The following is a 14,083-nucleotide window of genomic DNA, read 5'->3' as shown; positions in this document are numbered from 1 at the left end:
ATCACAAGATACACTTTCAGACAATTTTTTATTGTTCAAAACCGTCATACTGTACAAAATAAGCATATTTATAGAGTTACACGATAAAAACCTAATTTCTATTTTTATGCAACATTCGTTCGAGCGAAATGTTGAGCGCACATTGAGCGAATTCTATGTCTGGTTTTCGCTCAAGCGCTGAATCGAGCGATTGTCAAGCGAACTTTTTGCTTAGGCATTGCTCAAGCTCACTGTCAAGTGAGACTCGAGCGAACTTTATATCTGATTTTCGTTCAAAAATATAACGAATTATTGTCGGATCGAATATATATCTGGTATATTGCCGCCACAACAATATACCAGGCTCCACAAACCTGTCACTTTATCATTTTTCGGTGGTACAAGATGAAAGTCCATCAGATGAATGGATGAAGTGTTTTCGAAGTCTCGAATATGTATAGTGATGATCACGTCCATTCGGCCATTGATAAAGACATGAGATAAGTCTATTTGTTTATTGTTGGTAGGGGTGAAATTCTTTTTTTCAAAAAAAAAAAAAAAAAATCTGAGTTGATCAGTCTCTATTGCTGCTCTAAGATTGACTAAAGGTAAAAGCATATTATGAGTTTAGATGAGTTAAATAAAATATTATTAGAATATTATTTTTTAATATTATTATTATTTTAAGATTTAGAATTTTTGAATTATTTATTATATTTTATTTGAAAATTTAAAAAAAATTATAACAATAAGATAAGATGAGATGAGATAAAATAGTTTTTGTATTCAAATTACTAGCCCTAATTCGGATTAACATGCATGTTTGCACAAGTCCGATTGAAGACAATCATGACTCTCTCTCATGGAAAATTTAATACAATGTACGCCTTGAGAATGATCGGCCTCTCTTTTTTTAGAAATGATATTTGCAATCATAGATTGTATAAATATTGCGTAATATTTTTAAAAAAGTGAGTAAATATAGGATCTATATAAAAAAAATTAATTTTTTAATAATTAACCTTACTTTTATTCAAAACAATTGTGCGGCACATTCGCATTCTATAATTATACGTAGTATTACTCTTATTTTACTTATTATATTGAATGATGTAAATTAATTAATTAGCAGAAGTCTAAAAAGAGTAGGTAAATGCGTAGGAATCATTAAAAACTCAAGAATGGCGACTATATCCACGATTTATTTATTTAAATGCATGCATGACGATATCATGAAAAAGAAGAATACGATATTTAAAACCCAATAATAAAGACTAAACAAAGAAATAGTCATCTATTACTCCTGCATATCTCATAAGCATCCTAGATACATATAAATCGTGTATGCAAAAATAAAAAGGCTAACATCACGTAAAACATTGTACAGAAAAATAAATAAATTAAACACTCAATCAAATATATATGAAGAGGGCATGCAGGATCAATCATCAGAAATCGATGTCGCACTTGGTAGTCTCAAAACCACTTGCTGATGTCCCATTAGAACTCAAAGGAACTTTCAGGTCGCACTTAACCTTGGGCTTGAACCGCCAAGTCTTGATCTTTCCCACCTTGAATTTAATCCGAAGATACAGCTTCACATCAATGCTGTATACCCCAGCGTTCTTCTCAGCGTTGAATTTGGAAAGCTCATCAGCACCAAGCAAAACCAATTGCTGCCCAACAAACACTGGGCTCAAAACACTAGTATTCTTATGCCCTTGGTAAAACGGCGTCAAATTCACCGAATCGAAGCGCTGGTCCTCATAGTGAGCCCTAACCGAGATGAGCTCATAGTAGACTCCAATCTTCTTGTTGGGATTTCTGACGGTGATGTTGAGCGCAAGGTTGTACTGGAGGGTATTGTCGGCGGTGAAATTGAACTGGGTGAGTGAGGCGTCCGTGACGTGAAACTTGATGTTGTTGGGACGGAAGATGAGCCAAAAGATGAGGATAGCAAGGCCAAGGGTGACAACCACGGAGATTACGACACTCAAAAGGAATCTGAAAAAACAGCCACAGCAGCCACACCCGCTGCCACGGCCAGGGCGGTGGTAGGATTGGCGTACTGGTGGTGGTGGAACTGAGGGACCGTAGTAGGCCCCATTCAAGTCATGGGCTTGTTTCTCTGCCATGGTTGACAAAGCACGACAAACTAAACGTACAAGAGAAACTACTGGGTTGTAAGAGGAATGGATGGATATATGCGAAGGGGAAGGTAATAATGCGTGTTGTATATATAGAGCTGTGGGCTGTGAGAAGTGGAGTTTGAAAGTTAGTCGTCGGGTGCAATTTGGTAAGCGGTGGTACGTGTTTTTTCTGAAATTGCGGCACGGCTGCATGAGAGCTAGCCGCCTGAGGTCTGCCTAAAATCAACGCGCTTGCTTCGGAAAGAGTACATGATAATTGGCGTGGCTTCTTATTCCCTTCCTACGTATGTTCGATCTGTGTGTGAACTTGGTACGTGTTTGGGAACTCGTTTTGATATATGGGCTGTACGCGTCGTTTGATAATACTGGACACAACCAAGGGACTTTTTTCCTTGTGTGGTCTGAGTGATAAACTACGAAGAAGAAAAGAAGAAATTCTTGGGGCGTGCCATGATCAATTAGGCGTGACTCATCGTAATTGGACGCATCAGTTCAGCACTAAGGAGTTTTGACTCCCACCAGGGTTGTGCAGCCATGAAAGCCCTATTGCAAAAGTCTACCCAAACTTTTGCACCGATCCACTAAGGCTGGGCTTCGAGCCCACTGTATATCTTCCTCTCGTAGGACCAAAACGTTTTGGGCTCTATAAGCCCCTTTTCTTTTGTTTCGGTCCTCCGGTAGAATTTTATAGTCTACTGTCTACAGCATAAATGTTAATTTTTTTTAAAAAAAAAATTTGTTTAAAAAAGGTTACTTTATCAGAAAAAAATCTTTTTATAATATAAAGAATAATGCTAGTTGTCGTGAGGATCCCTACCGATAATGGTCCCGATATAATTTATTTATTTATTTATTTAGTAATTAAGAAGGTATTTTTTAATAATATTATGAATTTTTTTAAAACCCTTGCTCGAAAAAAAACCATCAAGTATTTTACGATATAGACAACATGAAGCGGAGTGCTTCAGACCCAAAAAAATTAATTAGCATACAAAATTACAAACAACTCGGCAGCTTGAGGCATGCCTCCACAATGTCTATTCCGAAGAATTCTAAAAAAAAATAAAAATAATAATTTATACAATTTGGTAAAAAGGGTAATCATTTGGTATGCCTTCTATGTTATGAAGGTGCGACTGATGGAGAGCATATACAAGAAACAACCATTTCACAGGTTTTCTTAAAAGGAGTAATAAATTATATTTGCAAGTGTGTTGTTTATTCCTTTTAAAAAAATAGTAAATATGAAATTTATTTAAAAAATAATAATTTTTAATGACGAATTCTTTTTCTTTTTTTTTTAAAGAATGCATTTATACAACTTATACTCATTCTTAAAAGGAGATATAGAATCATAGTTAGAATTAAAAACTAACGTATGCTGGATTTTTTTCTTTTGAAGGCACATAATTCCATTGAAATTATCAATTATCCTAGGTATATTGTAAGAGGCTGTCCCGTTGAGTTATAAGGAAGTCTCGCGTCTCAGTCTCACAATCCATTCCTTGCTAAAATTTATGACACAGCAGCTTTTCAAAATCCCCCTTCTTAAATAGCCTTCTTCGTACACTAACCCGTTATCCATCTACTGCTTTTATCGCAAGATTCGCAAGCAACTCTCTCCCTCTCTCTCTCTCTCTCTCTCTTAGCTTTTTCTAGTCTGAGCCGTTACGCCATGGGAGCAAAAGATGGGTGCGGCTGTTGCAGCTGCCTTTGTGGGTGCCTCTTCAGTTGCCTTATAAGCCTTGTTCTTCAGATCCTTTTCACCGTGCTCGTCATCGTGGCCCTCGCGGGCTTTATCTTCTGGCTCATCTTCCGCCCCAACGAGATCAAGTTCCGCGTCACCGACGCCTCGCTCACCCAGTTCAACTTCACGGCCAACGACAACACTCTACACTACAACCTGGCTCTCAACGTCTCCATCAGGAACCCCAACAAGAGGATCGGAATATACTACGACCGCATGGAGGCCAACGCCTACTACGGAGGCCAGCGCTTCGACACCGAGACCGTGACGCCGTTTTACCAGGGACACAAGAATACGACCGTTATCAGCCCGGTGTTTAAAGGCCAGCAATTGCTTACGCTGGGCGGCAGCGAGGTCTTCAACTTCGATTCGGAGAAGGCAGATGGGGTTTTCGGCATTACCGTGAGGCTAAATCTTCGAATCAGACCCAAGTTGTGTTGGATCAAGATTGGCCACTTCAAGCCTAAGATCAAGTGCGGCTTGAAGGTTCCGCTAACGTCTAACGGGAAATCACCGGCTGGCGCGTTTGAGAGTACGAAATGCAGCTTGGATTTTTGATCCATATTGCAGCAGATCTTCTCTCTTCGATCGAGGCGTTGATTTTTGTTTTTCTCATGTAGTTTTTATTCTTTAATTGTTTTTGTTTTATTAATCATCATTAATATTATCTAGCCGTTGGTGACATTTTTTTTTATGATGTTTTAAATTAGCCGTTCCATCCATATTCGGATATAAATAAACACTCGGAGGTGATTAAAAAAAAAAAAAAACACTCGAGTTTTACGATCCGTTCAGATTTTCTTTTCTTTTTCCCCCCGGCCACCTGATGATGATGCCTTTAGAATTTGTATTTTCAGTGGATTGCTGTCTTTCTACGCTCTCTTCATTTTCTTTTGTTCTTCACACCATGCGAATCAAAGGACAGGCGAGCTTTAGACAGTCAAACAGATGTATACACGTGTAATCCACTTAAAACAGGCGGTGGAGGGTTCACGAGTTAAATCAACGTTTTCTTTTTTAAAAAATCTACACAACTTCTTACTATTCATATAATCTCCACACATTACATATTTTTTAATTTTTATTAACTTTTTCTTTTATTAAATATTTAATATATAAATAATAAATAGAAAAATTAAATTATTTTAAAAAGAATAAACTCAAAAAACAAATTTTAAAAATATTAAAATTTAAAAAAATATGATGTGTGGAGGATAAAGAAGTTATGTAGCATTACTCTTTTTTTTTACCGTTACAACTTGCATTTTTGTTTTTGTTTTTGTTTTTTATTCTGAGTAACACTTTCTTTACATTAAAAACAAATAATGTATGATAATTGATTTTAAATGGAAAATTATGGATACAACATGGACTACATGAACAAAAGGATCAATCATCTAAGATTTTTTAAGCCGTATTTGGGATTTAGTAGAATCCACCCAATAGAATATAAGGATTTCTGTTAAGAAAAAAAAAAGAATATAAGGATTTTAGAGGATCTTATAATGGGCATATGGACCCTTTTCCATCTGACATGATATCTTTCCTTGAGATAGATTCCATCAGATAGATTCCTAGCCTAGCCCAACTTGAGGCAACTTTTAAGTTAAAGGTCGCAAGGCCCAATTAGATTAAAGGGTCTGGTTCCTAATCAGCTGTTAAAAACTTGAAAGGGTGACTGTTGTTTGTGGTACGGTGGTTGCGTTGTGTTTGGATCACTTACTGCCCATTAAACTAATGAAGGGCCGAGTGAGTCTGGACGTCCCCAAGATAACATTTCCACAAGTTCCAGGCCTAAGCCCAGCCCATACACGAAAAACAAAAAATAAGTTGGAGTTACCAGTGCTGAATTTCCTGGTCAAGTCCATCCAGGCCGATATAAATTAGCACGTGCTACTCGACCGACCTATACACTCGGCCTAACTTCATTAGTCGTTGCTTGACTATTAGCCCCTCCAAAACTAACAAAAGTTTGATTCTTTTATTTATTTTTGGGTAGATTTTTACAAATTAATAAGTTAAATTTATTTATTTTACAGAGATTTTTGCATTCTAATATATTATAATATGCAGAATCAATTTGTGAATTTGATGTTTATAAAATATGTTTTGTGAGCTAAACATTTATGCAAATTAAAATGGCTGCCAACCTCCAGCAAACGCAAAAATAAATTTGTTTGTTTTTAGAAAATAATTGAGATTAAAATTAAAAATTTAAATAAAATATTGTTAGAATATATATTTTTTATTTTTAGATTTGAAAAAATTGAATTATTTATTTTATTTTATATATAAATTTAAAAAAGTTATCAAATAAGAAAATTTCAAAATTTTTAAAATTTAAAATTTTAGTCTTCAAAGCTGACTATGTAGGAGGGCCATTTGCCTTCGGCAAACACCCATGCACGTGTGGGCTTTAAGTACAAATAAGGTGATTCGTACACACCCGGCCTGTCCTTGGCTCATTGTATAAAAAGAAAAATGCTATTATTTCTCTTCATTTATCTTTTTATTTTTGTTTATATATTTAATTTTTTTATTAATAGTTAAGAAAGTGATTATTAATGTATTTGTATTTTTTTAATTTAATATTAAAACATGTTTAATAAATGTTTGAAATAAAAACTAAATAAAAATATAATTTACACTAAGTGGCATAATGAGCAGGCACCTGTAAGCGGCAGAGTAGCACTACTCAACATAAAAACCATAAAGGTCAGCCTAGTTTGGGTAGTGAGGTATTATTTTATTATTACTTTTTATCTAATTTTTATTTTTATTTACTACTATTTAATATTCTATCATTACTTTTTTTTATTATTATTTATAAAATATCTGAGAATACCTTATCATCCAAACGCAACCTAAAAGAGAGATAAAATGATAATTTTTACTATACATTGATTACTATTCACTCTTACATCCTACACTCATAACTTTTCTATAGGATGTGTGTGTATTTTTTGATAAAATATAGGATAATAAATAGTAATTATTATAGGCACAGAAACAAAGTATTTTGTTTGATTATAGGCACAGAAAGAAAGATGCATTCCCTCAAACAATTATTATTAGGTAGAGGAGATGAGAAAGAGGTGGAAAGGACCACCACCACCGCCACCCAGGCCCATGTGGAATACGAAAAAGAGAAAAACCCATCCCGGGGGGGGCGCATAAGTAGAAGGATTAAAATACTTTGTATTTAATGCTAAATGATAATTAAAGAGAACTGTTTCGTACATCTTATTCCATGAATTATAGTGAAACATGTTCCTCTTTTTTTTTTTTTTTTTTAACCAAGGTCGTAGTTATTTCTTGGTTTTCTTTTTTATTTATATCTACACAAAATTGAACTTAATTTTGCGTCTAATTTATTGGCACATGGAAAACTAATTCACTATCAAAAGCAAGCCTTTTTTTCCCTTAAAAAAAATGCACTTTTTTTAATAGAAAAAAAGGTTGACGTTATTTTTATCATTTCAAAGATAAGCATGAAATGAAAAGCAAGCCGAGTGGAAACAACGAGTAATAATCAACGGTAGGAAAATGAAAGAAAATGACACCACAACCTCCATATAATACAGATATGCACCCAATAATTGATATTTTTATATATGAAAAACACTTAATTAAAATTCAGATAAAATTACACAACTTGTCTCCCATTGTAATTTTGCTATTAATTTGTCTCATATTTTTCTTTTCTTTTCACCTTTTCGGTTTGTTCTTCAGCAAAATGTACAATTCACACAGTACATGACTTGAATCCTGACGTATAGCTAGAGAAGATAGGATATTAAATTAGGCGCAGAATTTGATGGAGAGAGAGAGAGAGAGAGAGAATACTGAATACTCAACGGCCGGCGGCTCCATTTTCATACGCTAACGCTGCAACTCTGCACTAACTGGTACTTAACGCCGCCGCCATTTTCGAGGGCAATACCGCTGGTCCCGGCCGATCCAAAATTTATAGAGGCAGGACACCTCACGTATAAATGGTACCGACCCGAGATGAAGGTCCCGACTTTCCATCTGACCCGTCCGTCGATCTTGATCATGATCATCACAGCACCAATGGCCTTGTCCTGGCTTAGCGCGAGGGCGTTGTACGGAGCCACTGGCACAGAGTTGCCGTAGATGAAAGGGGACCAGATGTTGACGTCCTTGTGGCCCTGGTAAGTGGAAGGGATTTGGCTACGGAGGGTGATCTGCTGGTTGCGGTAGGTGGCATAGACGTCCAGCTTGTCGTAGTATATGCCGATCTTGTCATTTGGGTTGCGGGAGTAGAGGGTGACTTGGAAGGTGGAGGTGAGGGAGTTTGGTGGGCTGGAGACGTTGAAGGCGTAGACGGTGGCGTCCTGGAGGACGAACCTGGGCTTCCTGGGCTGGAGGATGGCCCAGACGATGAGCACCGTCACCAGGACGACGAACATGAAGATGAGGATACCAGCGAAGATTCTCCGGAAGATCCAGTGTCGGTGTTTGAGCCCGTGGTGGCCGCAGTCCTTCTTGGCCGACATGGCGTCTCTGTAGTCAGAGTAGTGAAAGTGGTGTTGCTGAGAGATTTAGGAGACAGAACAGGGTTTTAGTTGTAGATAGGAAGGGAGAGGACCGAAGCTAGAGGAAGAGGAAGATCTAGAGGAAGAGAGGAAGCGAGGGAGGGGCCTCTGCTTTTGTGAGGAGAGCTAGCTTGCTAGCGTGCCGTGCGACGAACGCCTTATGGCCATTGGCCGTGTGCGTGTATTTATATATATAAGAAGCTTCTGCTTTCTAGTACTGTTGAATAGGCTAGCTATACACTAATACATGTATGGTGTAGCAAAAAATGGTATTTATCTACTCATTATTGGGCCTCTATATTTAAAAAGAATATATTAATCAATGAAAAATATAATTTTATTGGCGCAAAGAGTTTTATTTATGAAGAAATCCAATGACACAATTTATTTTTGTTAAATTGTACAAGTTTAACATTATTATTCAAGCTTAACATTAATTACTAGTACTTTTGTTCTCGCCTGCACCGTTTCTTTATTTTCCTTTAATGGTTGCAAAAGTCGGTAAAATTGCCGCAGATGCAAAAACAAGTACTAAAGCTATTCTAGCAACAAGGATCGGACTTTGCACGCAATCTAGAAATTTGTATACGGTAGGTTTCAGTGCCTCGTCAACTTCAATTTTAAGAATTATATTTTAGTCTAAAGTTTAGATGGCGAGATGATATGGTTTTATATAAATTGAATAAAATATTATTATAATATTATTTTTTTTTTAGAATAATTTGAAAAAATTAAATTATTTATTATATTTTATATAAAATTTTAAAAAAATTATAATGTTGAAGTGAGATGAAAGAGTGTTTCTGTATCCAAACGAGATGTATTGATCTATAGAAGGAAAAAATTTATGGATGGATCCGAGTAATACGGTGCGTATCAGTCATTTTTCTTCATAACCCTGCCTATTAGTCGTCGTACGTGCGTGCATGCCTTTATAGTCAACATGTGAAGCTCCCAATCTTTCCATGGAACCAGCTAGCTTTGGGGAAACACAAAAATTAAGTTCAGCGAAATAAAACAGTGATAAAGGTTGATAACTTTTTCCGTCTTCAGCTTGCTCGCGAAGAAAAGCGTTCTAAATACGTAAGTGCCTATAGCCGTTTGATCATGTTGATCTGATCATGAAGTGCGTAAGTTAGGTTGATTTGGCCCAGTTATCATGACAGAGAAGGTCCCACCTCAGTTCACCGACTTTTTCTTTTTCTTTTACTTTGTTATTTTTTAGCCCTTTCCACTGAGGTTCCAGAATATACATGACCTTATGGGAATTGATGGAAGATAGTGAAAAAGAATCAAATCGTATCAATGGATTTGGACAAATAAATCCCGTATGTATATAACACAAATTACTACAGTACTCAAAAAGCTGTGCAAAAAAAAAAAAGTGACTGGAACATGAGAATTAGAGTTATCGATAGATCAGTTCAGTTAATTAGGCAACTTGAGAGAGTTGGTGATGAAAAGGTATTGACAGATCACTTCCACAAATCAAGCAAATATCTCTTCCATATTTGCAACAACATGATTTTAGGAAATTAACAATTAATTTTGTAATTATAAATTCATACCATACTCAAGCAGTTACCATAGATAGATAATTAATCAAGCAAAGATCTCTTCCATATTTGCAACAACATGATTTTAAGAAGTGATCTGTCAATAAAAGGTGTGCGATCGAATGGTGACATGAGTCGAAGAAAAAGGCACCCAGCTGGAGATCACACATGAGTGGCGTCTTAGATGCAAGTTAAAATATCCAAAAAAGTCACCCAGAATGTGATTTTATATTATATATAGGAAGACTAGAAGAATTAAAGGCTTTTTCTAATCTCTTTTTCATCGTCTATGATTAAGATTGTATGCTCTTGGCAATATTCAAGCTGCTAGCTACCATTACGTACGTACATGCATCTTTCTCATTCATTTATTTTAATTACATGTATAGTAGCTAGTCATGATAATAGCAGTACATGAGTCCAATGCGGACAAGAAACCTATATAGTTTGCAAGTTGAAACATGTACATGACCCAACGTCCAATTGATCATCCCCAGCAGATAGACTTTCACTTTCATGTTTGTCAAGAAGGAACTGTTGGCATGCAGCGCGCATGCTTCAATTGCTTGGAATTTTCAACACAAGCTAGCTGATCATGTGAAACCAACCATCTTTGCCCAAGTCCACCTTTATTTTTGTGTGAAAGTGATCTTCTATTCAAACCATGCATAGTACGTAGTACTACTGGCCCATAGTTTGATGTTTTGCCATCCAATTTATACATATAGGATCATTCTGAAAATGTTAGTTTCAGAAGTTTGTTAATTTCAGAATTAGTTAACTTCATGAGATCATGATAATATTCTTACAGTTGATCTAATTAAGAATCTTAATCCTATAAATGAAGTGTTCGCCGATCTGAGCTGTTTTAAAGACTTAATAACAGTCCAAAATAATTAAGTAAAAAATCCGATTTTGTCAGAGATTATTTAATTCCCATCTGAATGATATGGGAATTCAATCTTCATGGTCCATCTAGTATAGGGCTCGTTTGTTTTCGGAGATGTGATAGGATGAGATGAGATTAAAAATAAAAAGTTGAATAAAATATTGTTAGAATATATTTTTTAATATTATTTTTGTTTTAGGATTTAAAAAAATTGAATTGTTTATTTTATTTTATATTGAAAGTTGTGAAAGTTATAATGATTAGATAAAATAAAATGAGATGAGATGTGATGTTTTCTCAAAACAAACGAGGCCTATCACGTTGAAAATTATAAGGGCTATCAAACAAGCTAGACGTGTCAGCTGGAAGAAATCACGCATGAACATGACCACATAAAGATTTCCCAAGTGTTAGCAAAACTAATTAATAGGAACCACGTACGTTAGCTAGACATCTGATCCGGCTCTGTTTAGATAGTGAGATGAAATAAAAAAAATTTTAAATAAAAATAAAATATTATCAAAATATTATTTATTATTATTATTATTTTAAAATTTTAAAAAATTAAAAAATTAAATTATTTATTATATTATATGTAAAACTTTAAAAAAATTATAATGACGAGATGAGATAAGACTATTTCTATATCCAAACGGTCCATCAATCTACTTCAGCTACACAGTACCTGCATTATTGATCATTTACCTGAGTCTTCTCTAATAAAGTTCTCTATATAGTAAAAACCCGTCCACCAAAGTAAATGATCCAAGTCTCCAAGCTTGGGTCCCTTCTTTGAAAAGAATTTAATTTACCTTCAGATCAGTGCCATCTTTATCTTCTCATGCAAGTCTTATCGATCCCATGTATTTGATAGTACATTAATTAAATACGCCACAACCATATATGACATGTATGTAGGCATAACAATAAAAGACGTGTATATATATATATATATATATATAGTAGCCGGCCCCCTAATTTGGACAAACAAATTAAACAACATATATAATTTGACAGATCATCTGTTAAGCAGCTTAGAAAAGGCAGATAAAACAATGGGTTTGGGTTGATATATCTTTCTTTCTTTTTATTTTTTATTCAGAAATGATCAATTAGCAACAATCCGCAACTTTTATACAATTCAACCACTTAATAAAATAATTTTATTTTTGGAAATTTTTTTTTATTCTTACTTTAATTTGAAGTGTTTATTTTTTTAAAAAAAATATTATTCTATTTATAAGAAATTACGAAAAGAAATTGTTAATTATTTTTAGATGGATTGTTATTGTATGACGTCTATTTTTTATTGTGAGTTTCTTTGTTTCTTGCTTCTTCTTCTTTCCTTTTAATACTTTATCTCAGATTTTATTTATTTATTTATTTCTCTTTATATTATATGAGTGCAAAATGTAGATAAAAAGATAAAAAAAGAATAATGCTATGGATACATGATGAAAACTACGGAAACACTTGTACGTACGCGCTGACATGTATTATATAAACAGTAAAAGCTATGAACTTTTTTCTTTTATAAAAATAGACTGAAAATTATCTGTCGTTCATCCCTCACATGATTTGGTGATCTCTTTCATATCTTTTGCTTGATCTAAAGTCTAAAACCCATTTGTTCGTCAGTACTCAATCGCAAGCTTTCATCGATCCCTCCTAACTTTTGAAAATTGAAACCCACTTTTTGAAAGTACCTCTTTTGGCTTTGCAAATTTTCTTCTCTTATTATCGGTTTTGCCCCCATTTTGTTGGATTCAATCACTACTTTTAGTAGTAGAGAGATTCTCTTTTCAAATGGTCTGGTTGCATTGGATGTGGGTATAATTATTGGGTTGCAATGTTAGATATATTTTTCTTTTTATGGATTCGATTGAATGTTAGGAATTTGACGGTTTGGAGGAAAAATGAAATTGAAAAATGTGAAAATATTGGGAGAAATTTAATGCAAGAGAGATCAATTCCAAAATGAAATATGCAACTTTCTATTTGGGTTTCTTCAGCTAGAAGTTTTAGATTTTGTTTATTTTCGCAAATGAGATAGGTTGAGATTAAAATTAAAAGTTGAATAAAATATTATTAAAATATATTTGTTTAATATTATTTTTATTTTAAAATTTAAAAAAGTTAAATTATTTATTTTATTTTGTGTAAGAATTTAAAAAAATTGTAATGATTAGCTTAGATAGGATGGGATGAATTGAGAAGAATTATAAAAACAAACAAAGCCTTAGATTTTGACTTATTTTGACAAGAAGTGGTGCCGGATAAGTTTAGAGTTTGTGCAAAAAAATTAGGTGCTGATTGAAACTGCCGAGGGTTGCTGTTTGTTTTTAGGGTAGTGATAGGATTATTATTCTATTATTACTTTTTTATTATTTAAGTGTATTTAATTGTTTTTATTTTTTTATCGTTTTTTTTAAATATTTTTTTAACATTCTTAATTATTAAAAAATATATAATTTTACTAATAATTATTTTTTTAATCATAAAATAAAATTAAAAATTAAAAAAATCAAATACAAAAAATAATAAATAATTAATAATAAGATAATAACTCTTTTTTTATCTAATAACTTGATGACATCCTTTTCGTATTATTTTTAAGGCTTCGTTTGGATCACAAACTCCTCTCAACTCATCTCAACTCATCATTACAATTTTTTCAAATCCCAATACAAAATATAATAAATAATTCAACTTTTTCAAATCTCAAAATAATAATAATATTAAAAAATGATATTCTAACAATATTTTATCATCTTAATTCAACTCAACTCAATTCACTTCAACATCCAAACATAATTTTAGTGCGGGAGTTAAGTCCGGGGAGCAAAGCCCGCGCGCATCCCGAAAAGATAGAGAATAAGGTTGATTGGTTATGCACCCCCACATGAATGCCGTGGATTTTTGTGGCTATGGATACTGTCAATATGCATAGATGCTTCTGCACTGACATTCAAGCTGATTCCTTCCTATATATCCCCCATGGATGCATGTTTCTCCTTAAAAAGCTTCTAAAGTACGGACATCCAAGCTGATTCTGATCCTCCCATTTTTCTTCTACTGCTAAAAGTCCCAACAAAATCTTCCTCGAACCTCCAAATTAACACCTCTCCTTACATCCAAATTTTTTTATTTTTTATTTTTTGCTGAATCTAGACTCCAAGATTTTGCTTCCCTCACTTAACCAT

At 34.0% G+C, this 14,083-nt stretch overlaps 3 protein-coding genes across 3 annotated transcripts; 1 reads left to right on the top strand and 2 right to left on the bottom strand.

The window, feature by feature from the left end:
* Nucleotides 1–1,155: 1,155 nt before the first annotated feature.
* Nucleotides 1,156–2,181, bottom strand: LOC109013599 (NDR1/HIN1-like protein 3). Its single transcript, XM_018995741.2, has one exon. The coding sequence runs from the start codon at nucleotides 2,112–2,114 to the stop codon at nucleotides 1,428–1,430; it is 687 nt and encodes a 228-aa protein (XP_018851286.1). The 5' UTR covers nucleotides 2,115–2,181; the 3' UTR covers nucleotides 1,156–1,427.
* A 1,457-nt stretch (nucleotides 2,182–3,638) lies between these two features.
* LOC109013537 (NDR1/HIN1-like protein 10) lies at nucleotides 3,639–4,558 on the top strand. The gene has a single exon (XM_018995670.2). It carries the CDS (start codon nucleotides 3,805–3,807, stop codon nucleotides 4,432–4,434), a length of 630 nt encoding a protein of 209 aa, XP_018851215.1. The 5' UTR covers nucleotides 3,639–3,804; the 3' UTR covers nucleotides 4,435–4,558.
* A 2,888-nt stretch (nucleotides 4,559–7,446) lies between these two features.
* Nucleotides 7,447–8,675, bottom strand: LOC109013536 (NDR1/HIN1-like protein 1). Its single transcript, XM_018995669.2, has one exon. It carries the CDS (start codon nucleotides 8,394–8,396, stop codon nucleotides 7,752–7,754), a length of 645 nt encoding a protein of 214 aa, XP_018851214.2. The 5' UTR covers nucleotides 8,397–8,675; the 3' UTR covers nucleotides 7,447–7,751.
* Nucleotides 8,676–14,083: the final 5,408 nt, after the last annotated feature.

This window comes from Juglans regia, chromosome 4 (genome assembly GCF_001411555.2).
Source record: "Juglans regia cultivar Chandler chromosome 4, Walnut 2.0, whole genome shotgun sequence".
NCBI lineage: Eukaryota > Viridiplantae > Streptophyta > Magnoliopsida > Fagales > Juglandaceae > Juglans > Juglans regia.
This window is presented reverse-complemented; position numbering and strand designations above follow the sequence as displayed.

Excerpts from the sequence above, each read along its gene's own strand:
- LOC109013599 (XM_018995741.2), bottom strand. The coding sequence starts at position 2,114 with ATGGCAGAGAAACAAGCCCATGACTTGAATGGGGCCTACTACGGTCCC.
- LOC109013537 (XM_018995670.2), top strand. The coding sequence starts at position 3,805 with ATGGGAGCAAAAGATGGGTGCGGCTGTTGCAGCTGCCTTTGTGGGTGC.
- LOC109013536 (XM_018995669.2), bottom strand. The coding sequence starts at position 8,396 with ATGTCGGCCAAGAAGGACTGCGGCCACCACGGGCTCAAACACCGACAC.